At 40.5% G+C, this 12,662-nt stretch overlaps 1 protein-coding gene across 2 annotated transcripts in view; it reads right to left on the bottom strand.

Annotated features, from left to right (window-relative positions):
* LOC137236760 (uncharacterized) overlaps positions 1-10,899 on the bottom strand; it is a 111,527-nt gene extending 100,628 nt beyond the window's left edge. Inside the window, exons 1-3 of one of the 2 annotated variants that reach the window (XM_067759746.1) lie at positions 10,498-10,899; positions 9,541-10,240; positions 9,266-9,466 (exon numbers count right to left, since the gene is read on the bottom strand). In XM_067759746.1, the coding sequence (XP_067615847.1) occupies positions 9,266-9,466; positions 9,541-10,163 (824 nt within the window). In that variant the 5' untranslated portion in view covers positions 10,164-10,240; positions 10,498-10,899. The remainder of the gene's footprint in view (positions 1-9,265; positions 9,467-9,540; positions 10,241-10,497) is intronic. The other variant, XM_067759747.1, reaches the window with a different exon arrangement.
* Between the last annotated feature and the right edge of the window lie 1,763 nt (positions 10,900-12,662).

The following is a 12,662-nucleotide window of genomic DNA, read 5'->3' as shown; positions in this document are numbered from 1 at the left end:
TCCTGAGAAATGGTTTTGCTGCATCTGCCGGAAAAGAATCTTTAGGACCGTCATAATCTGTTCAGTGTGTCTCGTGCAAGGGATGGTTGCATCGGACAGGTTGTTCTGGGCTTGATCCCAAAACCCGACGTCCACGTAACTTTTATAAATCTTTTGTGGCTCATTGCTGTTCACGCCCAAGGGCGTCCCGTACTCTACGCCTAAGCGCCCCCCCCACTACCTTCCAGCAGCCCCGCTGCTCAACAAGCCACAACAAGTACCCGTTGCTGCTCGCGCCCCACGGCGCCAACAACTCAAACAGCTGCTACCACTCATAACTACTACCTTCGTAGTAGAGTCGGTAGCAATGCTGAGCATCAGCCCCTGCCCCCGTCTTCTCCCCCCTCTTTTCCGCCAGCAATCGTGCAGGTCAGGGAAACAAACTCTTAGTCCCTACCTCCTTTTGCACCGTTTGCCAGCACAGAATATATAGGTTTGCGACATCCGCCCAATGCAGCTCCTGCCTTGGGTGGTGCCACTTTCCTAGATGTTCTGGTCTCCGCGACGGCGACCCCCCGACTGGTTTCATCGCGCCATGTTGCCAGGTCGCAAACCCAAATCATCCGAGTACCCCAAGGACGCCCAGTCCCAGGGCCACAACAGCAATTGCGTCCTGGCCTTCCACAACTCAAGAGTGGCGGCGTCTCCCCTTATGCACTTCAGAATTCTGCAGTTAAACTGTAATGGACTAACTGGGAAGATTATGGAGATAGTCGATTTTATGAAGCGGCAAAACATCCGTATTGCAGCGATTCAAGAGACTAAATTCACAGCAAGATCTGCTCTGCAAACCTGTGCTGGGTACAATGTCCAGGGACAATGTCCTGGAACGTCATGGCTTATCTGTCCGGTCAGGCGATGCAAACCTAGAAATCATCAACATCTACATCCCTCCAGCCACCTGCTGCCCCAGTGGATACCGCCCTAATATCAGAGCCTTACTCACTGGCAACAATCGCATTATCTTAGGCGATTTCAATGCCCATCACGATCTATGGCATTCAAACTTGCGGGCGGACAGTAGGGGTGAGATGTTGGCGGATCAAATAGAAGAAACGACGTTCTGCACAATAAACGGAGACGCCCCCACACGTATGGTAGGAAGCTGTCACAGTTCGCCAGATATCTCAATCGTGAGCGCAGAACTCGTAAACTGTGTCAACTGGCAGCCGATGGTAACATTGGCATCCGACCGCCTGCCCATACTTATTTCGCTCGAGCGTACCGCCGACTTCATCGTCACCGAAAAACGCACTTTCATAAACTTCAAAAAAGGAAAGTGGGAAGAGTATAAATCTTTTACAGACAACCGCTTTGCTGCACTCCCTATCCCGACTGATGCCCGCCAAGGGGAGCGTGCCTTCCGTAAGGTCATTGAATCCGCCTCGGCACGTTTCATTCTCGCCGGGAGAATTCCCGAAATCCGGCTCCACTTCCCGGCGCAGGCCGCAAACTTAGCGAGAGAACGTGACCTTATAAGACAGCTTGATCCAGGCGACCCCCAAATAAGGGATATAAACCAACGCATCAGATTGCTTGTGGACGAACACAAGCGGGCGAAATGGGAGGAGCACCTAAGAGGTTGTAACCTCTCTACCGGTGTGGGTAAACTTTGGTCCACCGTAAAGTCCCTATCGAATCCGACTAAGCACAAGGACAAAGTTTCCATCGCCTTTGGCGACAAAGTGCTGTCGGATGCGAAAAAATGCGCGAGCGCTTTCTGCCGACAATATATAATGCATCCTACGGTCGACAAAGATAGACGGAGAGCCAATAGACACGCACATAAACACAAATTCAGCGCGTCACCAATCACCATCACCACTAAAGAGGTTGAGGACGCCATTGGTTGTGCTAAACCATCCAAAGCAGTGAGCCCAGACGGCATAGCCATGCCGATGCTTAAAAGCCTAGGGAATGAGGGTTTCAAATATTTAGCGCATGTCTTCAACCTGTCTCTTTCCACCTTTGTCATACCCGAGAAGTGGAAAATGGCCAAGGTGGTCCCGCTACTAAAGCCTGGGAAACCAGCTAACATAGGGGAGTCGTATCGTCCTATCTCCAGTAGCAAAGACGCTTGAAGCCATTTTGCTCCCTTATTTCCAAGCAAATTTGCAGCTAGCCTCTCATCAGCATGGCTTCAGAAAACTCCATAGCACTACCACCGCGCTAAATGCCATTAGCACCCAGATAAATTGCGGTTTAAATCAATCTCTTCCCGCGAACGGACGTGTTTTTTAATCGCTCTCTATTTTCACGTATTCTTATATTTTCTTTTACTTTAAATTGCCAAAAATGGATGAATATTGTGGAAAGTGTAATAAACTATTTTCCAGACAAGTCTAGTGCTGTGTAATGGGTTCTGCAAGAGGATTTTCCACAGAGCCTGTAGTGAGGGTATATCGGACTATGAAGTAAAGCTAATCAAGGCTAACCCGCATTTGCTTTACTTGTGTGAAGTGTGTGAACATGCCGGACAAGCTATCTAATATTTTGAACGCTATTCTTGTGGCTCAAAAACAAGGTTTTGACATAATTTCTAATGCTGTGTCTAAAAAATTCGATGATTTAAAAAATCATATAATGGACTCTTTGAAGTCATCCAACAACAACTGAAATGTTGCTGAGTCATATGGTTGTCCGAATGTCAGAAATAGTGCGCTATTTATTTCTGCTCTCCCCATGGTATCCAATAACAACAACTTAATACAAAGCAACCTAATGGATTTTCCCGCCACCCCGCTTGGCACGGAGTTCTCTAATTCTCCTATCGATAATCTGAGAGCCAATGCTCCATCACCTGCACCTACTACTACTCTTACATCTCAACCTGCTGCTATTATTACTCAGCCGCAAACATCGATAATTATCTCTACTAGTTCTACTACAAAGACAACTTCTACTTCGCCTGCATCTACATCTACATCTACATCTAAAAACGCCTCATCTTCTACAGTCTCTCATTCGTCTAAAACTACGTCTACATCTGGAAATACATCAACATCAATTAGTTCCAATTCTACATCTAAAACTAAATCTACTGCATCCACATCTAAATCAACTAAAGCTAACAATCATAAAAATAATTCAAAGCCGCCTTCTGAAAATTCCAATAAGTCTGATGCTGAAATGTTTGTCAACAATGTGACAAATACTAGTGCAGTGTCGCGCTCTGCTGACACTGTATCGTATGCAGATGCTGCAGCTAGCGCAGTTAATGCAAATGTGCCATCTGTTGATGTTTCTGACAGACAACAAAGAGTGCTTCAAAAGAAATTACGCAAAAATCGCGTGTTGTTAGTGGTAGCAATGACAATGCTGAATTAGATGTATTTGTGCGGTATAAATGGATTCATTTGTCCTCATTTAAGCCATCGGTCACTGAGGAGAGTATTGTTAAATACATCTCTGATCACTTTGGCATTGCTGCTTCTAATGTCGCTTGTTTTAAGTTAGTAAAGAGAGATGTCGACATTAACAGTTTAGTGAGAGTCGCTTTTAAAGTTCGAGTGATTGAAAGTGAATATAGCAAACTTTTCAATGCTTCTCTTTGACCCAGTAACGTATACATTAAGCCCTTCCGTTTTTTCGAAAAGATGTAGAAATTCCCGCGGAGTCATAGATTTGTCTGACACCTTTCATAATGGCCTCAACGTCTATTATCAGAATGTTAGGGGTCTAAATACTAAACTAGTTGATCTTTTTCTCCGTAGTCATGAACTCTGTTATGACGTTTTGGTTTTTACTGAGACATGGTTGAAACCAACTGTGTTTAACTCTGAGATATTAGCAGATTCTTATGAGATCTTTAGAAAAGACCGACGAAACAGAGTTGGTGGAGGCGTGTTAATCGCCGTACATACCAGGTTCTCTGCTGAGGAAGTGTACTTCGATGATTCTTCTGATGTTGAAATCCTCTGCGTGCGAGTTAAACTTTTATCTACTTATAAATATTTTGTTGCGTCTTATATTCCGCCCCAGGCAGATATTTCTGTATACTTAAAACATTCTTCCCTATTGAAATTTATATTTGCTATGTCAAGGTCTGTTGATTCTGTCTTAGTGGCTGGCGATTTTAATCTGCCCTTTGTGTCGTGGAATTTTATTGACGGAATGCTAGTTCCCACTGCTTGTAATGTTGTATTCTAAGAGTTTTTAAATGACCTTGCAGACATTGGTCTTTATCAACTTAACAGAGTTCATAATAAATTTGGCAAACATCTTGATTTGATTTTTTCAGACGACACATCGAACTGTTCTGTTACTCGATGTGATCCAGTGGTATTGCCTGAGGATGTTTATCATCCAGCACTTTCAATTTACCTGGATTGTCTTAGCTTACCGGTACGGAACACTACCGATCCGAATTCGTCTTCGCGCCGGTTTCTGTTTAGAAAGGCAAATTGGTCTTTACTAATCGACGAAGTCTCTAAAATAAAGTGGCGTGAGTACGACGGAGATATTGAAGCGAGCTCCGTCCATTTCACCAACGTTTTACATGCGATATTCCTCAAATGTGTGCCTTTTTCCAAAACCTCCTCAGCATCTCCAGCTACTGCTTGGAGCTCTAGAGAACTTAATTATCTAAAAAAAAAAACACGCTTCTTCAAGCGTTTCACATTATCTGGCTCTAATAGTGACTATGCTGCATACTCCATCTTGCGCCTTAAGTACAACAGGCTACAGATAAGATGCTATAAGAATTATCTGATGAAGATTAAGCATCGGATCTCTTCCAATCCAAAAACATTTTATTCCTTCGTCAACTCCAAAAGAAAAATTAAAGGGTTTCCTTCTGTAATGAAGTATGGCGATCGGATTTCTAGTATTGACTCCGAGATTGCAAATATGTTTGCTGACTTTTTTAAATCCAATTACTCGACTTTCCCTGACTCCCCCCCCCTTCCCCTCCCCGGTGGTTTATCAATACATGTTACCTTCGCTTAACTCAGTAGGTATCCCATATATTCATACAGATGAGCTACTAAGGCATCTGGAAAGTCTGAAAATTTCCTACTCCAGTGGACCTGATGAAATACCATCTGTTGTGCTGAGAACTTGCGCTCAATTTCTTTGTCAACCCCTTACCTGCTTATTTAATGCCTCTTTGAGGCAAGGGATATTCCCTAAGAAGTGGAAGGAGTCGTTTATAATACCACTTTATAAAAGTGAGAGTAGATCTTGTGTCAGAAACTATAGAGGAATAGCCAAACTTTGTGCTATTCCAAAACTATTTGAATCAGTTGTCACAAATCAACTGGCTTTTGCAGTATCTTCGGCAGTGGACCTGTCACAACATGGCTTTTGCAGGGGTAAGTCCATTGTGTCTAACTTGCTGGAGTTCACAACCCTCGTATCCAATAACTTAAGGACGAACTTCGAAGTTGATGTCATTTACACTGATTTCAGTAAGGCGTTTGATAAAGTTTCCCATTCCTTACTCCTACTAAAACTCGATAGATTGGGTTTTCCATCACGGCTTCTCTCTTGGGTCTCTTCGTACTTGGTAGGTAGAAAGCAAACTGTTGTGTTTAACAATTGCTTGTCTGAATTCATCAATGTATCTTCTGGAGTTCCACAGGGCAGTCACTTGGTCCAGTGTTGTTTCTGCTCTTCATTAATGACCTCCCAAATGTTTTGAAGCGCTGCATACCGCTGATGTACGCTGACGATGTCAAACTGAAGATAGGGCACTTCCTCAATCGGATCTGAATAACCTGGTTGAGTGGTGTGACCTGAATGTCATGTCACTAAATTTACCGAAGTGCAAGTTTATGTGTTTTACGAGGAAATCTTTTAAAACCTATCAGTACATGATAGGCGATTATATCATTAAGCAAGTCACAAACTTTACTGATCTTGGCGTTATAATGGACCCTAAACTGGACTTCAAATTACATATCGAATCGTGTGTGAATAGGGCTAGAGGCACTTTGGCTGTCACTAAAACTCTTTTTTTTTATCGTTAGTAAGACCTATATTGGAATATGTTTCCATTATCTGGAACCCGCGTTATCAGGTTCATAGCGAAAAATTGGAATCGGTCCAGAAGCAATTCTTGCTCTTTGCTTTAAATCATTTGCCCTGGGATCCATCAAGGAACCTACCGCCCTATTGCAGCCGGTTAAAACTTTTACAGCTGCCTTCACTACAGAGCCGTAGGGAGATGCTTGGCATTTTATTTATGGTAAAACTATTAAGGGGGATGATAAACAGTCCATTTCTGCTTTGCGAGGTGATGTTTAATGTCCCTTTTAGGCCCTCTCGGTATTTCCAACCGCTATATTTAAATACTTGTAGATCGAATTTTCAAATGCATGAACCTCTTCGTTGTCTGTGTCAAGATTTCAATAATCACTGTAATAATATTGATACTTGCGACACACTTTACAGTATAAAAAAATTTATATACACACTTCCTTGAACTCATAACTGTTTCAAAATCACATGTTAAACTAAACCTTTTACCTGCTCCAGTTACTTTGGGCGGGTGGCTTGGAATCACGTCCTTTCCAACCTCCCACACATTGCAGCCCTACTCATTGTGTGTTAAATATACATCAGCTGCTCGAAATCACGTCCATTCCGACAGCACTAATAATCAATAGCTACCTTGGGCGGGTGGCTTGGAATCACGTCCTTTCCAACCTCCCACACATCACAGCCCTACTCATTGTGTGTTAAATATACATCAGCTGCTGGAAATAACGTCCATTCCGACAGCACTAATAATCAATAATTACTTTAGGCGGGTGGCTTGGAATCACGTCCTTTCCAACCTCCCACACATCGCAGCCCTACTATTGTGTGTTAAATATACATCAGCTGCTCGAAATCACGTCCATTCCGACAGCACTGATAATCAATTCCGTTGCTCGGCATCACAGTCCATCCCGACAACTGATTCAATAATATATGTATATACATATTTTATAATATAATTTTGCTCACTATGTATGCTTGTTAATTTTACACTGTAATCCGCATTTATATTCATTCATATCTAGTCTGATTAATTGTAAAATTTGTAGACTAACAAATAAATAAATACCCCCACCATAGAACAGTACTGGTAGCGCTAGACCTATCAAAAGCTTTTCATACGGTCAACCATGGCTCGTTACTGCAAGACCTGGAAGGGTCTACCCTTCCCCATGTCTTAAAAGGTGGACCGCAAATTATCTGGGTGGTCGGCAGGCATCGGTGCAATTTAGAAACGAAACATCAAAACCAAGGAGAATTAAACAAGTGGTGCCACAGGGTGGTGTCCTATCCCCACTTTTGTTTAATTTCTACATATCTAAGCTACCTTCACCACCGGAAGGAATCACAATCGTTTCCTACGCCGATGACTGCACAATAATGGCCACAGGCCCAGGCCCAAAGATCGATGCGCTATGCAATGAAATAAACGGCTACCTCGCGAAACCTGGCATTATCACCGACTAAATCTTCTGCGACCTTATTTACAACATGGACGTCCCAAATGTCGACCATTTTGAACATCCACGTCGATGGCACTACGCTACCGACTGTCCTACACCCCAAAATCTTGGGTGTGACGTTTGATCAGGATCTACATTTTGGTGAGCACGCAGCCGCAATTGTTGCGAGAATTCAGAGCTGTAACAAAATCCTCAAATCCCTCGCTTGCAGTACCTGGGGAAAAGATAAAGCAACGCTCATGACTACATACAAAGCAATTAGCCAGCCGATTACGTGCTACGCATCACCCACATGGTCGCCAAACCTAAAAATTACCCACTGGAAGAAACTACAGGCCTGCCAAAATACTGCTCTCAGAATCGGCACGGGCTGTCTTCTTATGTCCCCAGAATACCATCTGCATAATGAGGCGAGAATACTCCCCATCAGGGAGAGAAATGAGATGCTGACCAAACAGTTCCTGTTGAATACCCAGAAACCTGAGCATCCCAACACACATCTGATTGATGAACCAGCACCGCCTAGGGGCTTAAGGAGTCATCTCCGTAAGCATTTTGAGGAAATACGGCACCTGAGAACCCAGCCGTATGAAGCGAAAAAACACAAGCAGGTCCTTGGTGAACTCCATAAACAGGCGTCGGACCTTTATGCCGGGAATTGCCCGGTGAATCCAGTACTTAAAGAAAAGTATCCAAAACTCGCGAAAGAGGAACGCATACTCACAGGGAAACGCATGTCACTCTTGCTCAACTTCGTTCTGGATACTGTAACAGGTTAAACTCTTACCTATCCAGAATCAACCCCGACATAAAAAATGTAATCCCCGCTTGCAATGTGTCCCCACATGACACCAACCATCTCTTTAATTGTCAGAATTATATTAAATTTCTAGGTCAAAGACAAGCCAAACTGTGCTTCACTATAGCACGACGCAAATTGGAAGGGAAGCTCGGCCTTAGATCTCTTCGGAGGTTATCGCGCCTTACATTTATTTTTAATTTTTTAGGTATGTTTTATATGTATATTGAAAGCAGCTAGTTGAATAGTTTTTCTTCTCTTAAAAATACGACTACTTTCTTATGTGCAGAATATATGCGTTGTAAATACTCCCTATAGGTATAGTCTTGCATTCTACCATTTTCGTTCCTTACATTTTATAGTAATCAATAAACCGTTTTGATAAGTTTTATAAATAAATACATACATGGATTTGATCTCAATAACTGTATTTTATTTGTATGCTTAGTAGGTACATATCGATGGTTGGTTGCACACAGATCCCAAGTAACGAATTTCAAATTTTGTATACTATCAAAACTTAGTATTAAACGTTTGAACCACTTGAACCGAACCGGGTCACGAACCGGTTCAAGTTTTGCCTGAGTGGTTCGAACCACTGATCCGAACCACTTCGATTTTCGAAGCGGTTTGCAGCCCTGCCTCCCACACCGAAGAAAGCCATAAAAAGTTTCTCAGTGAAAACACAGCTGCTTGCAGAGGAACCCTGAGAAGCTGGGGAACTAAATTCTCCAGTCAGAATTATATTAAATTTCTAGGTCAAAGACAAGCCAAACTGTGCTTCACTATAGTGATAAAAAAAATAGTGCGCGCTAAATTTTTTCCAATATAGTGTAATGCTAATGAATGTGTAATGCAATGAAAACTTAATGCACTCCCCCCAACTATGTTTTATAATTACATTTTTTAAGGATCGTTTTGGTTATTTAATATTACAAAGTCTTATTGTTAGATAATTATATAATTATGTGTGTAGATTTACCTTGGCTTTGGGCTGTAAATGTGATATCTGAACGGTTGCTTTGCATCTATCTCTTGCTTTTCAGCTTCAGTTTCTGGTTGCTCAATTTCGGTGTTACCTGCGCTTACTATCGAACAATCATCACAGTTTAAGTTCTTCATATTTGTAGCAAGACACGCCACAGGCATTTTAATAGCAACAGCGCCTCTTGACTTGCTACCACTAATCACAAAAACAAAAAACAACAATTTATTAGGACAAACAGAATAAAATTTTGAAAGAAATTTTATAATTACCATTTCCAACGAATTGTTGGCGCTGAAATTATTGGTTTAAAATGGCACAATTCTTTGTTAATACTGTCCGTGCTATTAGTCTCGCTGCGATCTTGTGGATATCGATGAATAATGGTTGGCGGAACAGTGTTTTGTTTGTGTGTCTTTGAAGACCTATGCGCTTCCTTTTGTGTTATATTAAATTTAGTCGATGAATTTGGAACTGACGTCTCCAAAACCGATGAGTATGAGGGTTTATTTGCTGACGTAGTTGAAGATGCTCCTGCAACAGCTGACGTCTTATTATGTTTCAAGGAATCATTAGCTACTGTGGTAGAATTATTTATGTTGTTGCGAAAACTGACGTTTGAAGCCGTGCTGGTGGTATTTTTGGAACTAGTAGTACTGTTTATTAGGGCTTTGTGCACAGTGTCTTTTATAAATTCGGTACCACGATTAAGTCGTACTGATATTGTTTTCATGAGCGTAGACGCTGCACTGTTACCGCTTTTATGGACGCTGCCATTACTAGTTGTCACACTTGTGCTTTTTGGTGTTGCAGACGATGAGAGACATGATTTCTTGGGTGCACCAGTGCCGAGAAGAGAATACGTCGCTGATTGCCCAGGCGCTGCGACCAGCATGATTCGGTTTTTTTAAGAATATATAACTCTTACTTTAGCACACACACACATGCCAAAGTCACTATTTAAGCTTATATCTGCGAGAAAATTTTTTGGAAACTATAAATCTTATATAAATTTGAAAATGTAGGGTTGTTGGGAAAGATCAATTTCGCATGTAGCCGCAAAGGAAGCAGCCAATACTACTACACTTTAGTACTATTTCCTCCAGACCAAAGGAAAATATATCCTTACTGTCATACATGCCTATATATGTATATATTAGTATTTATTTTTGTTTGACAGGTCTTTAAGGACATTAAACTACATTAACCAGCTGCCCTTCGATACTTACACTCAGGTTGTTCATAATTGTTGAATTTTCATTCATTAAACAGCTTCTAAGTGTATTTATTTAGAGCACCAATTTTTACAACTTCACTACCTTTTACTATTTACTATACTATTCAGTCCTACGACTTCGGCTGTATTTCTTTCCTTCGTATTTTTTTTTTTTTTTTTGAACATTTTCCTTACTCCTTTTTCAAAACGCCTTGTTTTTTATTTTGGTAACAAAGCGTTGAACCTTCGAACATACCTCGAATATAATTGATATTATTTGCCAAGAGATGTTGCAAATAAGACGTAGTAAAAGAAATTATTCCCAAGCAGTTTTGTAAGTAATTTGTTTGAAAGTTTATATACATATGCTTGAAATAGCCTTTGTTAGCGGCATGGCGGAACGATACAAGGTGGCAGCATGGTGACATACCTGCAAACTTAAAAAAAAAACCATGTACTTTGTTTTTGTAAATTCGATGGACAAATGTCAAAATCGTACTGCGCCGGAAGTTGATGTATCAAATGAAATAAAAAAGTATATAATCAGCTGTCGCTTGCTGCCACCTTGTATCGTTCCGCCATGTTTAGCGGCAATTATAAGTTACGTTCCATTGAGACTTGAGCGAGATACGGATAGACATTTAACATGCAAATCCAACAACAACGTTGTGATCCTGATATTTATCTGGTTCAATTTCTGATCCGTATAGCAGTTCTGTTCGTTTCGTTTTCTGTAGTAGATTTTTTGACAGCTTACCACTTTTGAGTTGGTAGCACTCATGGCTCAACTATATGGTTGGTTCATCTCTACAGCAACAACATACATTTGTTCACATTGCCAAAATCAGAGTGTTGCTGTTAGACGAATGGAATGGAATGAAAACATAAAACTATGCAGCATATGTATGTAGTAAGAAAATGTTGTAAATTCGTTGGTTTCATTTTAAGTTTGCCATCTCCTTCTGACAATCCCTACTACAGTGAAATGAAAAAAATAAAATCAGCTGGTGAGATGAGCCAACCATATAGTTGAGAAATTGTAGCACTGAACTAAATATGTGTACATTTGTGTATACATAAAAGAATTCGCCATATTTAAAAGCAAAAACACTGAAAGAGTAAACAACTTGAAGATGATGTAAGGAAAATAAATAGTTTACTTACGTGCGAAACTATTTAAATGTTAATAATTCTATCAGTATCTTAAAAGGGGGACTCATGTAACCGTATAAATGTCTTATAAAGTGTGTAAACGTATAAATTTATCTAGCGCGTAAACGAACTGTCAAATTTTGTATGAAAAATCATTTACACAATTTGTATAAATTTACTCGCACATTTCATTGTGTAAACGCGGTAAACTCAAAGGAATGCAACCTTGCAGACATTACAGCAGGCATTTTCATCAGAAATCTCCAGCATCAGCAAGTCATTTACAAGAATATCTTAGTAAAGACGTTTTAGTTTTGATTTTTCACTCAATCTTTGCATTTTTTAATTTGTATAACAATCAAAAAATTTTTGTTTGGCAATAATATAGCTGATAAACAATCAAGTTTATCAAGAGTATTTCTAGGTGCGTTCATATAACAGCGTGTGTAAATGGATATAATTTTACACCTTATAAGTTTATATGCTTTCATGAGTCCCCCTAATATTTTATGTACGTTTCTTCTTATTTTCAACAAAACAGATGTTTTATATTAGTGCTGCCAGTTCTCATAAAGTTGATCCAGATCGTTCCAATGAGATTTGAGCCAGAGCCAGAGCTCGATAAACCAATGGAACGGCCCTACAGATTCCTTTAAAGCCCCGACACATAGGCAGTTTAAAGGCCGCGGTACAATAACATTTTTCACATAGATGCGTTTAACACAACCTTATACTAGGTACAAACACACGCCATATTGGCAATTTATACCATTTGGGCAATTTATTACGCAATTTATCATATAATAAATTGTAATAACAAATTGCCAATTTAAAAAAAATTGCGTAATAAATTGTTTCAAACTGTAAATACAACCTTGTAAAGTGTGTTTATTGAGTAGATTTAAACGTCAGCTGCGCATGGCTCAACTATATGGTTGGCTCATCTCATCAGCTGATATTATTTTTTTCATTTCACTGGAGTAGGATTTGTCAAAAGAGGATGGCAAACTCAAAATGAAACCAAAA

The sequence above is a fragment of the Eurosta solidaginis genome, chromosome 1 (genome assembly GCF_040869045.1).
Source record: "Eurosta solidaginis isolate ZX-2024a chromosome 1, ASM4086904v1, whole genome shotgun sequence".
Classification (NCBI taxonomy): domain Eukaryota; kingdom Metazoa; phylum Arthropoda; class Insecta; order Diptera; family Tephritidae; genus Eurosta; species Eurosta solidaginis.
Note: the sequence above shows the minus strand (reverse complement) of the source record. Positions and strands in the feature narration are given on the sequence as shown.